Source organism: Furipterus horrens, unplaced genomic scaffold (assembly GCF_987537825.1).
Source record: "Furipterus horrens unplaced genomic scaffold, mFurHor1.1.pri manual_scaffold_5, whole genome shotgun sequence".
Classification (NCBI taxonomy): Eukaryota; Metazoa; Chordata; class Mammalia; order Chiroptera; family Furipteridae; genus Furipterus; species Furipterus horrens.
Window position 1 is genome coordinate 136,740,298 of NW_028327175.1, and position 21,639 is coordinate 136,761,936.

Here is a 21,639-nt window from a genome sequence, read left to right on the forward strand (position 1 = left end):
ACCCTGCCTAACTCTGAAGCCTTTCTTTCCCCTCACATTATAAGGAGTTATATTGTTTCTTAGGGGACTGGGTCTCACTTGTCATTGACTAATCATTAGTTTGCTGGTGAGCTTTGCTGCTATTCAATGTACACACCAGAGGGACATAAAAACAAAAAGTCAGCTAAGGTGCTCATGATGCCATGACTGTATCATCAATTTAAATTTAGAAGTTTATTTAAAATAGAGAAATATAAAAGGTATAGCAATGATTTTATCATATGTACAGTCTTAAATGTCACTTTTCTAAAGAGAAGGCTGTGAAGACACTTCTTTCCTCATTATTAAAAAATCCATTATACCTGTGATAAAACCAGTTATGTTCAGTTTATTAGACTCATGTACAAACAAAAACTTGGGCAGTTAACTATACACGTTCCTTAACATATAAAATAAGGACAATAAATAGATGCATGGTCTTTTAGAAAATCTATCATTTTAGAAAAGGAGGCTGATTTGGGAGCTTCCAGAGCACCCTGATTTAAGGCTGTGGAAAGAAGTTGCAGATTGATGACATCTTGGAAGTAATGACATGTTTTTAAAAGAATATTCCATGGAAAGATAAAGAATTATAATTTATAGAAAACATGCTTTACATCTTAGTTAATGAGACACTGTGGTAGATTAGAACTCAGGCCCAATGCTTCACTCCTTCTCTTTGTTAGAATTAATCATCTATATTCTTTGCCACATGACTTTGCCATTTTTCCCAGTGTTTTTCCAAGTTGCTGATGTTCGTCTTGGTCGTATGACTTATTTGAGTCAATAGGATGTGGATGGAAGTGACGGGCCCTCCTGGCGATTGTCCTAAGCGGTATTCTGTGTTTCCTCTCATTCTCTTGTACCCCTGCCATTGAGCATGAGAACATGGCTCAGGAAGCCAGCACACAAGGATAACATGAGACATGTGCAGCAGGCCTGAACTTACCACCTGAAGCAGAGCTACCCAGCTGAATTGCAGACCCATGAAAAAGAAAATCAATGTTTAGTATGATAAGCCCCTGAAACTTTGAGGTTGTTATCATTAATTTTAAAAGTGAAACTAACAAACTGAAACATATCGTTAATAAGCACAGCTGACTAGGAGCAACTGTCATGTTCTAACAAGATAGCAATGATTAGAACCTGAATCAGAGAGGGCCCAAACCAATTCAGATGAAATTCAGCTCATCTCTTACACTGACAATAAAAAAAAACATTTTAATAGTGATTTTACAATTTTATGGTAAACTCTGTGAGCTATTAAGAGACTTATCTTTAATAATTCAAATATACATTTTGACTCTAAAATATAAACATCAAAATTACATGTATTATCTTTGAATCCAGATTGCATTTTCCAAAGCTTGGGCATGTTGGTCTGAATAATAGTCATCTCTGCCTTCACAAAAAAAAGGCAACAAAACCTGAGGAATAAAGTGAAATACAGAGCTGGAATCATAAAAGCTTGTTTAAGAATAATGAAAAACATCATATATAACGAATAATAGCAAGAAGATTATATAGAATCTATAGCTGCTTTTTAAAAAGTCCTCTGTCTCAGGAGAAAGACAAAAGACTATTGCCTGTGTCCTTTTAGCTGTGAATGTGCTTTTCAGACCTGTGCTGTCCAGTGTAGGAGCCACTGGTCACATATGACACTGAGCACTTGAAATGTAGTTAGTCCTGATTAAGGTCTGCGGTAAGTATAATATATACACAACAGATTTCAAAAGCTTAATATGAAAAATAAACATCTAATTAATAATATTTATGTAAACTACATGTTAAAATGTTAATATTTTGGATATAATCACTTTATTAAACTCTCCATAGTTACTGAGTTTGATTGTAACATATTTTTCTTAACAGAGATTGATATAACATTAAAATGAAGTATACTTTTTAAAAGCTTTGATTTATATCACATTTTATATTTCTTATTAAGTCAAAACTTTTATATTTCTCTGTCTCTCACACACACGCACACTCTAATTAATTTCAATTTTTTTTTTATCTATAGAAATAACCACTTCTGATTTTTACCTCTATGGTTTCATAAAAATAAAAAGTTTCCCACCTTCTAAAGGAATGGGGTCACTAGAACCAAGTTTGGGTGAAAGTCCAAGAAGGAATGGTAATCATTTATAACCAGTGGGCAATCCAATATTAAAATTATTTGATAGTAATCTGTTTTATTTGGCCTTCCCCATCCAGAATGGCCAAAAGAAGATTCCTAGATCTGCCTCAAAATCCTCTTTCCTTACAAGATTAGGTTGTGCCTGCTGATCATCTCCATGATTCGAGATTTGTAAGTGGAGTTTGGCTCCCAAATGCATTTAAGATTTTTGTGTTGGGGGGTTGGATGGGGGAGCCATCCAGGCAGTAAGACAGAAATAGAATAGGAAAAGATTTCAGTGTTTACAAAAGAAAACTTGTGAATTCTCATTCAACTTGCAGGGGTCAGTGTTTAGAAAAGCAAAAGCAATAAACTTTGGGCAGAGACTTGAGTTTCAGTATCAGTTCTGCCATGTACTAGTTTGTGTGACCCTTGTTTGTAAAATGGAAATAATACTTAATACCCTTGTGGGGTTTTTTAGGACCAGAATAGATAATGTGCCTGACAGTGCTTTGTATATTCAGACGTAAGGAAGAAAGGAGCTGCTGCTATTGGCTCTATTTATATAACGTTTTATTTTCATCATTATCATCAATTGCTATTTATTTGATTCTGAACTGCTGTGCAGTGAGCAAGCAGTATAATTAAGAAGCCAAAGGAGTATGGGAATCATTGATAAGCATACAGCACACATGTTAGCATGCAAAATACATGAGTGGAGTATCAGTGTTGCCATGACAGCCCTTGTGAACTTAAAGCAATATTAAATTCCAAGTCCATCAGGAAACAGGTCATCTGTCTGCTTCCCTTTACACATGCCCATGAGCCCTGTATTCATGCATACTTAAGTGCCTGCTCTGAAGTTCTAAGAAGACTGTCCAGTAGTATATTTGGGAGAGAAAATGATGGTTACATGCATGTCAGGCTTCAGCTCAGCCTTTTGAGCAAGTAGCTTGACCTTCCACTTGTTGTTCTTAGGAAGTGGAACGATAGTACCTCCCTTCAAATTATTGTGAGGATTAAATGAGAAAATGAAGGTAATGCTCTTGGTCACAGAGCATAGCACACAACAGATGTGCAGTAAATACTAGCTGTAACAATATAGCTAACTACTATTGGAAAGAGGTTAAACATGTCCTAATTTGGCTTCTCATTCCTGATCAAGGTACAACAAATTTGACTGTAGGTATCAGAAAAGAAAATGTCCCTGTCCACAGCTTTATTACACTTATAGTCACCTGGATATTGTAAAAAATGACTTGGTTATTTAAGAAATGTAGGGATATTTGGCTTCTAGTTTGTGGGAGAGGTTTTCCTTCTCCCTTCCACCCTGCTCCACATTAACTCAATAGTCACTCCCCAGATCCAGAGGCGGAGAGCCTGGGGCAAGGTCAGAGTACCACATTGCCACTCCATCCTGCTCAAAAGGTACCTCGTGCAGCGATCCTTAAAGGCAGGAGGTACAGGGTCTCTTCATATTTCTGTGACAAGGTCCATAGCCGCCTCTTCTCTCACAAAATATTCCACAGAATAAGTAAATAGAACCCATGCATCAACACTGTAAGATCTGATTCCTGGCACATTTTGGTGTGTAAATACTATGACAGCAATAAGGCATGGCACACGATACTAATGCAACTCTTCCTAAAGTAAACCCTGGGACAGCAAGATGCGGTATGGCTTTAAAATTCAGGATTATCTTTGTGGTGCAGTTAGTATATTTGCCTATTAAGAGAGAGGTTAGTGGTTTGAGCCCACCCAGGAATGGTCCCTAGCCAATTTCTTGGTGACGAAAATATTCTGGAATTAGATAGTGGCGATGGGTTGCACAACTCTGTGAGTGCAGTGCCACTGAACTGTGCTGTTAAAATAGTGAATTTTATATAGATTTGACTACAGTAAAAACAAAACCTCCATAAATGCAGTGGAGGATGCACTTCCCAGCCCTGCATTGTAACTATTTTTCTTGCTGGCACATATACACTCACCATGTATTATATACCCTGATATCTGTATGCTTGTATGTACATCAGCTTTTTAAAAATTGCTGGTCTGGGTGTTCAACTCTGTAGCATTTTGACATCACCCAGGAATGTGTGACTCATCCACACCCCTGTTTTGGATTGGATTAAGTATAGTATTAACTGGCACAAGCACATAAATTCCCTTGCAAGACTCTTTGGTCCTAGGACATATTTGCCTAGTCTAGAAAATCTCCCATGCAAAGTGCAGGCTGGGATTGGCCCTTTCCAGACACAGTATAGCTTTCTTAATAAATGGGAAACGGGTCTGTAAGAATACAGCTGGCATTCTTCTTTTAGCAGCACAACTTCTCAGCACAGGAATCAGGACTCTGTTCTTCTGGACAAAGCCAATATTGTTCTTTTATAAAGCAAAGATCATGAAAGGTAGCAGGTTTTTAAGACCTACATGAGCACAGAATACAAAAAAGAAAGGGGGGGCTGGAGTTGGGAAAGATTCACAAAAGAGACGATGTCCGTCAGGAAGTCCTTGAGGTAGAAGGTAGTGAATACCTTCCAAGCAAAGGCTTCAGCAAAGCCAAGGAAGTTTCATACTGATCAAGACTGGCCTTGGTGAGCAAGGAAGGCTGACCTGGTACACCGCTGTGGAGGAAAGCACTCCCTGGACAAGTTCGTTTCTCACTCCAGCCAGCAGATTTCGGCTGCTCCTGCTATACCATGTCTTTCCAGAAAAATGAAGGCTTGTGAAAGATAATCAAGCCTATGACAACCACTGCAACCAGGATCAGAGAGAAGATGACCATGAGGAAGATATAGGTGGAATGGGGGAGAGGTGGGGACAACGGCTGCTCAGCTGGGATCATGTTGGTCAGGTTCAGCATGTAGCCCAAAGTCCATCCCACATCGGTGTTCTGGATCTGCAAACAGTGAGGAAAATCCGTTGTTTCTGGTGAGCTTTCATGCAACCCCATTCATAACACTAAGCAGCGAGAAGATGGAGAGCACCACATTCAGTTCTCTACAGGGAGTACTTATGCATTCTAAACTGGGAATTTCGTTGTGGGGAAAATGGAGCAGGAGCAAGTGATTAGGAAGGAGAGTTTGGAGCCTCACTACTATATTCCCAAAATTCAGAGAGGATCTTGGTGACAGACTGCCTGATTCTCCTGCAGAATTTAAATAGGCCTTCAGAGATTTGCATTCTTCTTTTGTCGTGTTTGTGAAACGTCAGGGGTTACGGATGGGGAATGGAGGTGGGAGGTGACAGAGAGCAGGCAAAGGATTAGGGGCAATGATTGTCCCTGGCCTTTTATATTTGTGTCAGTGCTGGGAATCTCATCCATATAAAATCAGGACTTCTTTATGATTCAACTAGTGAAAATTGGAGAATAATCCCAGCAAATCAATCTTTATGGCAGTTGGATGACTGCGTACACATGAGAAAGGATTCTTATTAAACGATAAAATATGCTCTGACCCTACCTTGTTCCTAGGAATATTTTCCAGTTGCCTCACAACTTATTGGAATATATAGTCTATGAGTAACAAATAATTTTGGAAATGTTTTTATTACATGAGTTATACATGGTCATGGTAGAAAAGTTAGAAAGTACAGATAATCCTAAAAAAAGAAAATAAAAACCACCTGTACTTCACCACTCAGAAGCTGCTGCTATTATCATTTTGTGACATATCTTTCCAGCCCTCTCTGTGAAGTTTATCTCTTACCAAAAAAAAAAAAAAAAGGAATTAAATCGTATGTAGAATTATTCACTTAATACTTTGTAAGCATCATCCCATGTCTCTTAAGGGATTTCAACAACATCATCACTGGCAGGAACTGCCTAATATGTTCATTTTTACTCAATTTATCCATTATTTATAAAGCCTAGAAATGGAAAGCCCATTTCCCACCTTGGCTGGTGTGGCTCAGTGGGCTGAGTGCTGGCCTGTGAACCAAAAGGTCGCTGGTTTGATTTCCAGTCAGGGCACATGACTAGGATGCAGGACAGGTCCCCATTTGCGGGCATGCAAGAGGCAATCACACATTGTTTCTCTCCCTCTCTCCCTCCCTTACCCCCTCTTTCAAAATAAATAAATAAAATATATTTTTTAAAAAATCCCATTTCCCTTTTTTGGGTACAGGAACCTTATCTGACCGTGTGCGTCAAGGAAGTCTCCAGAACTAGAGTTATCACCAGGGTTTAGAAATGCTGGATTATTCATTGGAGTCCAAATACCATAAGTCACTTGTAAATCTGACACAGACATGTCCTTCAAACTGACAAAATAAACTGATGGGATGGAAGGAAGACTGGGATAGTAAAACAAGGAAAGATTTGTGTTTGAATTATCCTCAAGGCTGCTACAAGTCGTCTGCTTTAATGTTTGGTTTTTTTTTGCTTGAAATCACAATATTTAATAAAGGGGTGAATTTTTTGTTTTTTGCCATTATTGGGCATGGGCATAAAATGTAGAGAAATACTGCTCTTGATATTTTTCAAGACTGAGGTGCCTGCCCATGAGCCACGCAGCAGATGTAAAGGTTTCTCTATGCCTGGATACCTGCAGGTGGCGCTATGGTAAAGCACAGCAGTGAGGTTGCTTCTTTAACGCTCAGGCTAAGCCTGGCTTCTAAGCAAAGACTCCCATTCACTGCCACTCATCCCCTTCTTGATATTTTCAAATTAGTCAGCCTTGAAGCTACAACCAGCAAAGCCTTCACCCCTTATGAGAAATCGTGTTCATCCTTTCCTGATTCATGGCAGGAGCCTTCAGGATGGATGTTGAGGTCAGCACACAGAATCACTGTGGCTACCAAAATACTGTTAAAGTACTGTAACATCTCACTTTTTTGTTTTATAAGGAATTTGTCACTGTTATGTAAGCAGAAAGGAGAGTCTGAGAGTGCAGGTAGCTCTCCTTAGATAGCATATCCACAACTGGATGGTCACAAACAGGAGGGTTTGGCACAAAATGCCAGAGTGGGTTAGAGGTGAAGTGGTGGAATAGGACATCAGAACAAAACTTTCCCATCTCTTTCAAGCCCAAAGCTGCTTCAGTCACAACCACCCAACCTCCCCCCAACCCAGTTAAGTACCTGGCCCATGAAATGAATAGTCTTCCAGGAATCAGATGTAAAATGATAGCCCTTCTGAAGAAGAGAGAGAATATAAGTTCCGGAAAAGCAGTATTCACTCAGGTACTTCTCCTTCACATCACCAAAACTGATCTTCAGCTGGAAATGAATTGAGGGAAATATCATACTTGTACAACAGGCACCTCTCCAAAATTTCTTTTTCAGTTGATCAAGAGAAGGGGAAGCCCCAGCTCATAGACCTGAAAGTTGGCCTCTAGCAGGCTTTGGGAATAGTGCAGTGCTCCTTTAGTGGGTGCAGGGGTTTATAGTTTAGTCTGTTTAGGGAACTTTTCCTCTCAGGTTCTACGAGATGGTAATAAGTGCTCCATGGAAAAAGTCATTTCTGTTGTCTAGTAGATCAGAAAACCGTTCCTTGTGAAACAAGTTTCACAGATCAGCATGTTAAAGGTGTGAAAAATCTTGCATGAAAGAAATCCATTAATCTTTGTGTAATCAGAGTTTTCTGTATGCTCTTGACCAGAGTCTGGTTCAGAGCCTCTAAAAGCATCTTAAGGAAAGAGTGTCATAAAGAGCCACTTAATTTAATCCCTAGACTAGCAGCATCAGCATGCCCTAGGAACTTGGTAGTCCTCACCCAGGTAGATGCCTTTGGCTTCTACATTGTTGGCTAGTATCGTAAGTAATCTTCAGCATGTTAGACTGCCTAGCCAATGTACAGTTTCCCAGAAGGAGGAAGGGGATGGGAATGTTGAAGAATTCAGGGAACTTAGGCCATCTCAACATTCTAGGCTCTGGATAAGGGTCAGGGTCTCACCTGCAACACCATTCCCCACCCATCCCATATCCCCACATCCTTTCCCAATTAAATATTTCAGAATTTCCCCCAAATGCAGACCTTGCTGAGCTTATATCCAGGGCATCAGCCCCTGAGCAACTCCTCGTGTTTCTTACCTGAGCAGACCTTCAGGTCTGTGTACTGTAAGATTCCCAAATTAATGTAATCTGATGAAATAGAAAATAGATGAGGGAAAGGAGAGAAAAGCTGACGGAGCTTTCACCCTGAAAAAGAAGTAATTTTTTTCAAAGTGCAACTTCAATCTATCTCCTCGGCAGCCATACATAGGCCTGATGTCAAATTTCCTTGACTCCAAGATGTTCATCTTCCTCCACAGATCACCACCAACTGCAAAATGCCTCCCCTAAGTGTTTTGTAAACTGTAAAGTGTTGGGCCATATTTGAGCAGCATTTTTGAAAAGCCCTGAGCCCTGGTGGGGTAGCTCAGTTGGTTGAAGTGTTGTTCCTGATACACCAAGGTTGTGGGTTCTATCCTTGGTCAGGGCACATACAAGAAGCGACCAGTGAATGCATAAATGAGTGAGACGACACACTGAAGTTTCTCTCTCTCTCTCTTCCTCCCTTTTCTCTAAAAATCAATAAATAAAAAAATTACAAAGCAAAAAAAAAAGAGCCCTGAATACCCTTCCTTCCTGGTTTAACTCAAAATAGGAAGAATTCCAAACCTCGAGGCTCTTGCACAACCTCCCTTCCCCCTTTGTTAGTGCCGATGAGAACAGCATCCATTTTTAATTAATTGCATTTTTTCAGAATGAAAGCATCATTTACTTTTACAACAGTGTCAACTTAAAACAGCTGCTGCTTTGCGCTACCCCTAGAATCTGGTGGCCTAGATGGCTGTCTTTTTAAATGAAAGTAGACCCCATAGCTCTCTTTTTCCTGGAAACTTTCATCAGATAGAGCCGAATCTTGAGTGACTCAGTGCCTCACACAAGAAAAACATTGTGCTTCAAATTTGTGAGTTAAGTAGGAGGAATCTTGGACTCAGGCAGTGGAGAAAGGGTCTTAATGCAATGGTGTTTGTGGAAGATTCTGTGAATTGCCCGTCTTTCTGGCTAATAAATCTCTGATTTGGGAGTTTGGGAGGGGAGTGGGTGACAACATGCCCAGATCCAGGAAGTAGTTCATGATGGATCTAACGCTCTAAGCCCGTCTTAAAATCCTGTGCACGCTTCTCTTCCAGCCAGTCCTGTCCGATGAGATATGGGAAAGTACTAAGGAGCTTCTGGGGTCATTTCTGTTTTCCTCTAAAGAGGAATAGATGTACCTGGTTTTACCCGTCTTCTGACCTTGAACATGGCTGTGATCCCTGAAGCTAGATCTTGTGTCCATGAAAAAACAAACAGGCATAACAACAAAACAGAAGTAGTAATGGCTGGGCTCTTAGAGTCCAGCTGCCGCTAATCCCATGCCGGCAGCTGCCTACTGCTAGACTCAGCATTAGGTGAGAAAAATGAGACCTTTTTTGTTTAAGTCATTGAATGCCAAGTTATCAAGAAATGCCGATGAACTCATTTCTGAGTGCCCCGTTTGGGCTTCCCTAACATATTTACTGTATCTTGGTCAAATTAGCACAACGGGAAGGGCAAATTCACATCCTCCGCGTTAAGGGCACAGAGGAATGGTAACAGCTGCTGTTTCTGGTCACTCACCTCTTTCCAAGGTCGAGAGCAGAAATTTTTTATTGTGTCAATCATCTTTTCCTGAGAGAGGGGTTCCTCTGAGACAAGTTTTAAAAACTTCATCACATAGTAATAAGCTGAAAATGCCTGCAAGGGAAAAATGCAGAGTTTTGCAGTGTCCAACACAGGGACATTGACTCAATCTCCAGAACGCCATACCCCTAGTGAAGGTGCCTGGAAATCTCTGTTGAATGCATTCATAGATTTTTGATATTTCAGACCCTAGCAAGAGGGGTCACTGTGCTGCTGACATGCATTTCTGAGCCAGCTGGTAACTTATTTTCTTAATAATTTTAATGGGAGAGTTAGGGAGAAAGAAAGATGGGTAAAAGACAAAAGAGAGAGGAAGTGGTTACAAAAATCCCATCTTCAAAAAACTATTTTATACAAGTTTTTTAATAAAAACTGGAAAGTTCTGTACAGGGGTATTAAGAGCTATCTCTGAGTGGCAGTTATGAGGTGTTTTTGTACTGCTTTCTTTAAATAGTCAATCTATTTAACAAATATTTATTGCAGATCTATCACGAGCTAGGCACAACTGAAAAGTTTTAAAAGCATTATTATAACATAAATGAGAACTACAGAAAAAATTAGAAGTACAAATGAGTAAAACAAAGACATCTGATTAACATAACATAAATTTTATCACTTAGAGACTGGTATTAAATATATAGTAAAATATGTATTTTACCTCCATTCTAAAAATACATCTAATTTTTATCATCCTTTATACCACCCTATAACTTCCTTTTGTACCCCTTGAATATGGTATGTATTTAGAGAAGAAAAACTAATTGAACAGAACTTGCTAGATGAGGCAACTGAAACCCCAACTCGAATGCTTTTTCTCTTTCTTGCCCTAAAGGATGCCAGTTTTTAGGGGAAATTGTTTTGGAGGTCGTAAGAGCACACCATTTGCTTACTTAACAAACACCCTGAGCTCTGTATGCCAGACACTGGACTGAGTCTCAGAGTCTACTGTGATTATTGGAGGGGAATAAAGAGGTTTTGTTGTGTTAGAAGTATTTAGGGATTATATTTTGCCTTCTGTTGAAATTACTAAACTAGAAGTGACTGTTGAAAGGAAATAAGATTTTCACACAAGCCAAGTGCATTCCTATGTAATTTTTATGGGCAAAGATACAGGAGGGCAAATTTGATATCACTCCTCTGCTTATAACCTTCAGTGACTCCTAATTATACCTAAAGTCCAGACACTACCAGGTTTCTCAAGGCCAGGTATGTTCTAACCCTTCCCACCTTGCCAATACCATCTCATACCCCTTTTCCACCTTGCCTACCACACCCTGGCCACCCTGGCCTTCAATCTCTGCCAAGTTTTCCTTCTCTGGGGTTGCATACTTGCTATTCTCTCTGTTGGAATTCCCTTGACTTCCACATCTCCTCCTCCTCAGATTCTCTAGTCATCTGGACTAGTACCCTTTGTTATTCCTTTTCAGAGGACTCCATCTCTTTCTTCCCAGAAATTACCACAGTCCGATTTGCTTTTGTTCATTTTTATTTCTAGTCTCTTACCTGCCTGCCTCTAGAATACTAGCTCCATGATGGCAAGACCACACCTGTCTTATTCTCAGCTGAATCAGCTGCACTAACATGACACTTGGCACATGGAAGAGTTCTATAAACGTTTAAGTGGCAGAAAACCGCTGTCCCTTTAGTTCCTAGAGCACTGCCTAGAATATAAGAAACACATACAAAGCTACATATAGATTCAACAGAATTCCTATCAAAATACCAGTGGTGTTTTTCACAGTACAACAAATAACCCAAAAATGTATACGGAACTACAAAAGACCCTGAATAGCCACAGCAATCTTGAGAAAGAACAACAAAGTTAGAGGTATCATGCTACCTGATATATCAAACTATACTACAGGGCTAGAGTAATTAATCAAAACAGCATGGTACCGGCATAAAAACAGATACATAGATCAATGGAACAGAACAGAGAGCCCAGAAATAAACCCATGCCCAAGTGGTCAATTAATATTTGACAAAGGAAGCAAGAACATACAATGGGGTAAAGACAGCCTATTCAATACTTGGTGTTGGGAAAAGTGGATAGATACATGCAGAAAAATGAAACCGTACCACCTTCTTACATCATACACAAGAATAAACTCAAAATGTATAAAAGACATAGACCTCCATAAAAATCCTAGAATAAAACATAGGCAATAAAATCTCAGACATTTCTTTCAACAATATATTTTTTATAAATCTCAGGCAAAGGAAACAAGAGAAAAAATAAACAAATGGGACTACATCAAACTAAAAACTTTTGTGCAGAAAAGGAAACCATCAACAAAATGAAAAGATAACGCACTGAATGGAAGAAGGTATTTGCCAATGACACATCTGATAAGGGGTTAATATACAAAATATAAATAAATCAATTAAAAAATAGCCAAAGGACCTGAATAGACACATCTCCTAACAGGACATACAGATAGCTAATAGACATATGAAAAGATGCTCAATGTCACTAATCATTAGGGAAATATAAATTAAAATCACAATGAGATATCTGTTAGAATGGCTATCATCAAAAAATCAAACAAGTTTTGATGAGGATGTGGAGAAAAAGGAACCCTCATCCATTGTTGGTGGGAATGCAGATTGGAAAGCAGTATGGAGTTTCCTCAGAAAATTAAAAATGGAACTGCCATATGACCCAGTGATTTCACTTCTGGATACTTATCCAAAGAAACCCAAAATACTAATTGGAAAGAACATAAGCAGCACTATTTACAATAGCCGAGGCATGGAAGCAATCCAATGCCCATCAATAAACAAGTGGGGAAAAAAGTGGTGGTACATATATATAATGGAATATTGCTCAACAATAAAAAAGAATGAACTCTTACCATTTGCGACAGCATGGATGGACCTAGAGGATATTATGCTCAGTGAAATAAGTCAGTCTGAGAAAGACAAATACCATATGATTTCTCTTATATGTGGAATACAAAGAAAAAATAAATGAACAAACAAAATTGAAGCAGACTCATAGATATAGAGAACAGGCTGATGGTTCCCAAAGGTTAGAGGGTCTGGGGGTCAGGGTGAAAAAAAATGTGAAGGGATTAAGAAGTACAAATGGGGCCCTGGCCAGGTGGCTCAGTTAGTTAGAGCATCCTCACAAACACCAAAAGGTGCGGGTTCTATTTCCTGTCAGGGCACATACCTAGGTTGTAGGTTCAATCCCCAGTCAGGGCGCACACAGGAAGTGACCAGTTGATGTTTCTTGCACATGGACATTTCTCTCTCTCCCTCTCTCTCTAAAAATCAATAAACCTATCCTCCTGTGAGGATTAAAAAAAGAAGTACAAATTGGTAGTTACAAAATAGTCACATGGATGTAAAGTACAGCATAGGGATAATATCCAATAATAGTGTAATAACTATGTATGGTACCAGGTGGGTACTGGAAATACCGGGGGAAACACTTTGTAAAGTATATGATTGCCTAACCATATGCTGTACACCTGAAACTGATACAAAATAATATTGAATGTAAACTGTAATTGAAAAAAAAATTTAAAGAGGCAGTGAATCTCTGTTGACTGAGAGACTGGATTAATTCTGAGACTGGATAGCTATGATATGCACAGCTAATATCTTGAAAAGTTCCCTTTTATTCATTAAAACTACATGTGTTAAAGAGTGAACTGATTGTGGAACAGGAGGGAGAGGAAGATATTTTTGTCTGAAAATTTTTATAGCATAAGAACCTTTAAGAAATTTTTAGGTGTGTGATACAGTATTGTTAACTATTGGGACGATGTTATACAGCAGCTCTCTAAAACTTTATCATCATGTATAAAGGAAGATTTATGTCTGTTAATAGGCAATTTCCCATTTCCTCCTCTCCCTAGTACCTGGCAGCCACCATTCTACTCTCTGATTCTATGGGTTTGATTATTTTAGATAACCTAATATAAATGGAGTCCTTTTATATCTGGCATAATTTCTTCAAGATTCATTTTTTGTCACATATCATAGCATTTTCTTTTTAAGGCTGAATAATATTCTACTCTAGGTATATACCATATCTTCTTTATCCATTCCTATCCATCAATAAACTTTTAGGTTGTTTCCACATCTTGTGCTGTAATAACATTAGAGTGCTAATATCTCTTCCAGATCCTAATTTCAATTCTTTTGTATGAAAACCCAAAGTGACACTGCTGTAGCATATGGTAGTTCTTTTTAAAATTTTGAGGAACTTCCATACTGTTTTCCACAGTAGCTATACCATTTTGTATTCCCACAAACACTGTACAAGGAAGGGTTCCACCTGATTGAAGAATTAAGAAATTCTCTTGCTTTTGCTAAGGTGTTATATTTGCTTTTTAAATAAGTAAAAATTATTTTTAAAACATGAACAAACAGAAAATTTCTATAGGTGAATTTAGCAAAAGGTTGAGCTTTTAGTGCCATACATAGCAATCGAGTCAGCAGGGCCTCCTCGTCCATGCCACCCCCTACCCCCAAAGTTCTGCATGCCATGGGCTCTTGAAAATTTTCTCCTAACATTCAGAAGTCTCCCTTTAGCATCTCAGAATCCTGATCTTATTCATTTCTCAAAATATGAAAGTTGCCCTCTTCATTTCGTTTCCATCAAAATAACACATTTTTATTATATAGAATTAAATTATTAAAAATTAATAGTGAAAAGTCTCTCCTTAATCTAACCATCCCTTAGAAAAAATACACTTAATAATTTACTGTTTAATATCTGCAGTATATATATAAAATATTAAAATATATGTATATATTTTACATAAATGTGATCATATAAGACATAATGTTTTATAATCTGCTTTATTTCACTTGATAATAATACATCATGGGCAAGTTCTTATGATTTACCTTACCCACTTAAATGACTATAAAAGAGTATTATATGTGGATATATCATAATTTACTTAACTAATATCATATTCATGAGTATTTAGGCTTTCTAATATTTTACTGTTATAAGGATGCTACAGTGCATCTTTGTACTTTTCCCTTGGGATAATTTTCTTGGGGTGAAATATTTGATCAGAAGGCAAATATATTTTATGAGTGGAAATATACACTAAAAAACAGGAAAAATGTTCATATGGCAGTTTATAATAGCCCCAAAGTGGAAACAATTCAAATGTCTATTAACTATAGAAGGGCTAGATAAATTTTAGTGTATTCATGCAAAGGCATACTACATTGCAATGAAAGAATGAATTACTGTTACATGCAACAACACAGATAAATCTCAGATAATATCAAGTGAAAGGAGTCAGAAAAAAAGAATACACACTGATTGCAAGAGTTGGCAACACTAATCTATGGTGATAGATGTCTGAGTAGTGACTGTCATTGGAGGGCACGGTAATCAACTGGGAGAGTGGACAAGGGAGCTTTTTACAGTGCTGGGAATGTTCTATATTTTCATCTAGATGAAATGGGTTCAGGTCTCTGAACACATTTTATTCTTTCCCACTGACAAACTTCTGTGCATGCTGGGCCTCTTCTGAGAGTATTCCAAATACTAAAGTTCTTTTCCTGTGAATACACAACATTCCAGGCACTCTGTTAGGCTCCAAAATGAAAAAGTAAATAAGTACACCATCTCTGCCTTCCAGGGCCTCAGGACATATGGGGAAGACAGACATGTCAACCTATAAAGACAAACACATTCACATCAGCCAAAATTTATACAATTTTGACATACATAGAAATGCAATCCATTCCTGTTCAATTTAATTGAGTTAAAGTACAGCAGTCTATCCTCTCTCAAAGTTTTTTCTTCTTTTTGTGATTATCAATTACCTGCTCTCCTCGCTGCTCCCCCAACTTCAGAAAATCTCCCAGGGAGCCTTTTGTCCACTCTGACATGGCTTCTGAAACTTTGCTCATTAAAATCACCAATAACCTCCTAACTGCGAAAATCAATAGTCTTTTTTTTTTTTCATTCCACCTCTCCCTTGATTTCTGGCTGCATTTCATTCATTCATTCAATGTTTATTGAGTGTCAACTGTGTTCAAAGCAGTGAGCAAAACAGATGAAAATCCCTGTCCTCTAGTGGAAGGCAGTAGAACTCCAAAAAGTAACAAGTACTATAAAAATAAAGTTTTTTGTTACATACCCCACATATACAGGAGTGGGCAAAAGGAAGTTTACAGTTGTTTGTATGGGAAAAGACATGCAGGTTATGATTACAATAGATTTATTAACTCAAAAGAATGTCACAGTGCCACAGTGCACTTAGGTATAATCTCTTCAGTGCTCAAATTGCCGGCCTTCATTATGTACATAGTCTTGTCATCTACTTGCTATACTCAGGCACACTTTGGCACAGAGTTCTTTATTGTCATCAATTTCTTGGCACGCAAAGTATATTGATATCATCCACAATACATGGTTTCCATGAAAAGGCTTTATCTTTCACAACATCTCCCCCCAAAAAGTCCATTGGAGTGAGAGGTCTGGTGATTGTGGTGGCCATGTCACTGGCTCTCGTCAACCTATCTACCTGTTGGGTACTGTAAACCCATGTTTGCCCAACTCTCTATGGAGCCTTTATGCAGGTTAGAGAAACCCACAGAATAGTCACAGTTCATTTCTAATTTCTTCCAATCCTGATGCAACTTTTTTCAGGGGTCATTTTTATCACGAGAACTGCTGCCTGGTAATGTAACTGACATTTCACCTTTATCATGTTTCCAGGGGAATAAATACAGAACCTAAAGCCAAATTTGCCCATAAAGAAAGAAAAAGTGTATCTTAAATTATTTTCCAAAGGTCCAATAAAAAACATATTGATAGTACTCTGGAAAAAAAGACTAAACAATGTATTGTAATCACAGAAGGAACAGGCATTACAGTCTAGTCTCAAGATTCTGTTTCAAATTAAACACTTGACGACTTGTTCCCCTATCCCCGACTTTAACTTCATTACTCATTCTAACTTGCTTCTCTGACTTGTATTACTAGATATCAGGTTGGCTCCTCCCTGACAGGAAGCCATTTAGAGGCAGAAGTAGCATCCATTGCAGGGTGGTTGTCTGGCATATGTATCTGTGTTTGCTTTCCATGCTTCTAAATAGACTTGACCTCTGGCACTTGTGTGGCATTCACTTCCAGCCACTGGCCGGCTTAGGCTCATGGTTCTGCTTTAATCTCTAGTTTTTAAGTATTTTTTGTTTTAGATCAAGGGTTCTCATGTGGAATACATAGGGTCGCTTGAAGGGATCATGATGTCTTATAAATTGTATGCAAAGATTTTGGCATACATTTATATGTCCATTTTTCTGCTTAGAAGACCCTTAGTTTTTGTCACATTCTTCAAGAATTAAGAGTGACTGGTCTATTGAAGACATTATGCTAAGTGAAAAAAGCCAGTCACAAAGGGACAAGCATTGTATGATTCCACTTATATGAGGTACCTGGAATAGTCAAATTCATAGCAACAGAGAGTAGAAGATGAAAATGTTCTGGAGATGGATGATGGTGATGGTTGTACAATAATGTAAATGTAATTAATTTCATAGGACCATATACCTAAAAGTAGTTAAAATGGTACATTTTCTATTATGTATATGAGTATTTTTACCACACATACAAAAAAGAATAACTGGTTTAGACAGCCTCAATATTTTGCTTTTAGCTCTTTTCTTGATTTTGCAGGTTATGATTTAGAGTCCTCTCTCAAAATAGAATCAACTAAGCAGTATGCAATTATGCAATAATACTATTATATAAGAAATAGAAAATAAAATAAAGATGGCCTTTTATTATAAATACCTGAATAAAAATTGAATGTTTTAAATCAGCTGTCCTTTATATTTTTAAAACATTTCTAAGGTAATCATGTTACTTTTATACATGCACACACACACCCATACATATTTCTCAGTAGCAGAGCAGAAACCAAGTCTAAGAATGAGACTCAAGTGCAAAACCTGCTGTATGAACTGGGAATGTATCTATTCATCTTTCTTTCTTAGACAGTTGTTCTCCAGATTAAGGTCATCTATTTCTCCTCCCCTACTCCAGGACCAGTTTATTCATATTATATTCATTTTTTCATTCTATCTACCTATATTTTTTGAAAGTCTTCCTTGTGTCAGGGTCTAAATGGTAGTTTTCCTGTCTATATATGTTCTTCAGAAATCCACTTTATTGGGTTTACTACCTTAAATCCCTTAGAAAAGTCTCTTCTAGAGTGGAATATTGCTTACACCAACATTGCACTGGATTGAACCCAGAAAAATAAAGTGTTAATGGAATGGGGTGGTAGAGTTTAGGGTGAATTTTTCCCCTTGATTTGTGTATATTATATAATGAAAACAAAACAAAACAAAACAAAAAACAAAACCTTAACCTTACTCATAGTGCTTCTGTTTTTAATCCCAAGAATTATATTGAATGACAAAAACCATCTTCTTTTAATACCCCAGGAAGATACACTGCTCAAAATCCTATGGTTCAAGTTTCTTCCTGTGGCTGTAGTAGGTGATTCTTTAAATGTTTTTAAGAAGAAAAGAAATCCTCATCCTACTCTTAGGGTAGGACTTTGGAGATTCAATCCATTAGATGTTCTTTTTCCAGAATGGACTCAAGGGCAATTCTGGAGGGAAATGCTGACTTGGCTCTAGGAATTCCTGACTTTGCCTTTAGGTCCAGGTGGGATGCCTTCCCATTGAGATCAAACTCTGTGATCAGCTCCCTAATTTCCATATTAGGAATCAACTTTATTTTTAAACTTTTACTTGATTGGTTTCTATAACCCGTGGGTCCATATTTAAGTATCAACTTAGAATAGGAACATTCTATCTTCAGAGAACATTGCCTCAAAAAGTCAGCTCTTCCTCTTCTTTCATTTGCTAGCTTAGATATTCAATATTTGTGGAAAATTATTTGAAAGATGTTTCTCCTCTCTTCCAACTACTCACTTCTTTTCTTCTATCAAGATGAGTATCAAAAATTTATATTGCCTCAGTTCATTACATAATTGCTATCACTAAGTTGGCTTTTTAATATTATGCCTCTGGGTGAAAGTTGCTATAAAAAACTTTTAATTGCAATTAAAAAAATATGGTCAAAGACATCATCTAGCAAAATCCTCTGTAAAATACCCTTGGGATTCAATTTTGGAATAGCTCTGCTTTGGCCTAGAACTGGGTATGCAGGGTATAATGAAAATTATGTATCTGATTATGTCTTATTTTTCCCCTCGGCTACTATGAAGCTCAGAGCTAAATACACACATATGTATGTATACATATGTAAACAAACAAGTTTTTAATGTTCTTCAATTCCAGTTCCCTACTGAATTTGTTTATATCCATTCTTGTTTATATAAATGATAACAATGTGATTTTTTAAAAATATGTTTTATTGATTATACTGTTACAGGTGTCCCAATTTCCCTTCCCTCTGCTCACCTCCACCCGGTGACCCTCCTCCCTCCAGTTGTCCCTCCCTTTTAGTCCATGTCCATTGGTTGTGCATATAGTTCTTCTCAGCCTCTTCCTGTCTACTCCATTCCCTCCTACTATGCTTCTTAATTCCTGTATCATCTCCCTCCCTTACCCCCTTACCCCTCCCAGCTGACCTCCCCCCAATATGTTCTCCATACCTATAGTTCTTTTTCCACTCTCGTTGACTATTTAGTTTGTCTTTGTTTCAATTCCCTAGCTTCTGTTGTTGTTTCTTGTGATGCAGTTTTCATTTTAGTGTTCATAGGTTTGATCCTCCTTCTTCTAAACAAGTCCCTTTAACATTTCATATAATAGTGGTTTGAATCTAATGAACTCTTTCAGTTTTATTTTGTCCTGGAAGCACTTTCTCTGCCCTTCTATTCTGAATGACACTTTCACTGGATAGAGTATTCGTGGTTGTAGGTTTTGGATTTTCATTGCTTTGAATATTTCTTGCCAGTCCCTTCTTGCCTGCAGGGTCTCCCTTGAGAAGTCAGCTGATAGTCTAATTGGGACCGCTTCGTACATGATTCTTTTGTTCTCTCTTGCTGCTTTTAAGATTCTCTCTCTATCTTTAACTTTTTTTTTTTTCAGATTTAATGTGTTTTATTGATTAAAATATTACATTTGTGCCACTTTCCCTTCCCTCTGCTCCCCTCCACCCGGTGGCCCCCTCCCTCCAGTTGTCCCCCCCTTTTAGATTATGTCCATTAGTTGTGCATACAGTTCCTCCCAACCTCTCTCCGTCTATTCCATTCCCTCCTACCATGATCCCCAATTCCTATATCATCTCCCTCCCTCTCCCCACTCCCCCTCCCTGTTGACCTCCCCCCACTATGCTTCCCTTACCCACAGTTCCTTTTCCACTCTCGTTGCCTGTTTCGTTTGCCTTTGTTTCATCTCCCTAGCTTCTGTTTTTTAAACCAGTCCCTTTAACTTCTCATATAACAGTGGTTTGGATCTAATGAACTCTTTCAGTTTTATTTTGTCCTGGAAACACTTTCTCTGTCCTTCTATTCTGAATGACAATTTCGCTGGATAGAGTATTCGTGGTTGTAGGTTTTGGATTTTCATTACTTTGAATATTTCTTGCCAGTCCCTTCTTGCTTGTAGGGTTTCCCTTGAGAAGTCAGCTGATAGTCTAATTGGGAACCCTTTGTACATAATTCTTTTCTTCTCTCTTGCTGCTTTTAAGATTCTCTCTTTATCTTTAATTTTTGACATTTTGATTATAATGTGTCTTGGAGTGGTTCTCCCTGGGTCCAGTCTCTTGGGAACTCTCCTTGCTTCCTGGACCTGCAGGTCTATTCCCTTCCCCAAGTCTGGGAAGTTCTCCTTTATTATATTTTCACTCAATTTTTCAAGTTCTAGTTCATCTTCCTCATTCTCTGGCAAACCAATGATTCTTATGTTGGGCCTTTTATAGCTGTCCCAGAGGTTTCTGATCCTCTCATTGTTGCTTGCCATTTCCTCTCGCTGCATTGGTTGACTGCTTGTTCCTTCTCCATATTCCAGTTTGTTGAAATGAACTCTGGATTCCTCACCATCTGTCTCGTATGTGGTTTTGTTCCTTTCGTTATGAAAGTTTTTCGCTTCTTTCATATCTTTTTCCTGCTCTTTTGTGAATTCTGTAAGCCACCTGATAACAATGGCCCAGAACTGAGCCTCTGACAGGTTTCTTATCTGTTCATCTGTCAGGTTCTCTATCTGCTGCCTGGTGAGCTGCACCACCGGGATCTCTATATTTGTCTGCCACATTTTGACAGATGCGTTTTGTTTTCCTGGGCTGGCTGTCGGGGGCGGTGCCTGTGTAAGCGTCACAAATCAGCGACCTGCCGGCGCCTGCCTGTCCTCGACCTATTTCGCAGCCCTGTGGTGCTTTCTGTGAGGGCGGGGGTCCAAGATGGATTCACACAGTTATTCAGCTAGGAGACCGGGATCCGTCCTCCCGCCCCCCTGGGCCTCACTGTTCAAGGCGATGCTGCGGCTGCTCCCCAGCGCCGGAGTCGCGCACGCCAGGGGCTTGATTGGAGTCGCGCACCCCAGGGGCTTGATTGCCTCCGGGCTTTTTCGCCGCCCGGCCCCGCTGCTCCGCAAACAGCTTTGCCTTCTTTAACTCTTACCTGCCCAAATGGCACCGCTGGTTTATAACTTCATATGTTGGGCTTCCGTGTAGCTTTATTTTCTGGAATTTCTAATTATCCTTTGTTTTGAAGTAGTTGTATTCCTCTCTGGTTGTAGAGGGAGACCTAGCGTGTCCGTCTAAGCCTCCATCTTGGCCGGAAGTCTATCTTTAACTTTTGACATTTTGATTATAATGTGTCTTGGTGTGGTTCTCCCTGGGTCCAGTTTTTCTGGAACTCTCTGTGCTTCCTGGACCTGTAAGTCTA

The 21,639-nt window shown here is 38.6% G+C and overlaps 1 protein-coding gene across 1 annotated transcript in view; it reads right to left on the reverse strand.

The window, feature by feature from the left end:
- Window positions 1-347: 347 nt before the first annotated feature.
- The window catches only part of ENTPD1 (ectonucleoside triphosphate diphosphohydrolase 1), a 106,473-nt gene continuing 85,181 nt past the window's right edge, over window positions 348-21,639 (reverse strand). Inside the window, exons 8-10 of the mRNA XM_090277925.1 lie at window positions 9,728-9,844; window positions 7,220-7,357; window positions 348-5,036 (exon numbers count right to left, since the gene is read on the reverse strand). Of these exons, the coding sequence (XP_090134051.1) occupies window positions 4,830-5,036; window positions 7,220-7,357; window positions 9,728-9,844 (462 nt within the window). The 3' untranslated portion in view covers window positions 348-4,829. The remainder of the gene's footprint in view (window positions 5,037-7,219; window positions 7,358-9,727; window positions 9,845-21,639) is intronic.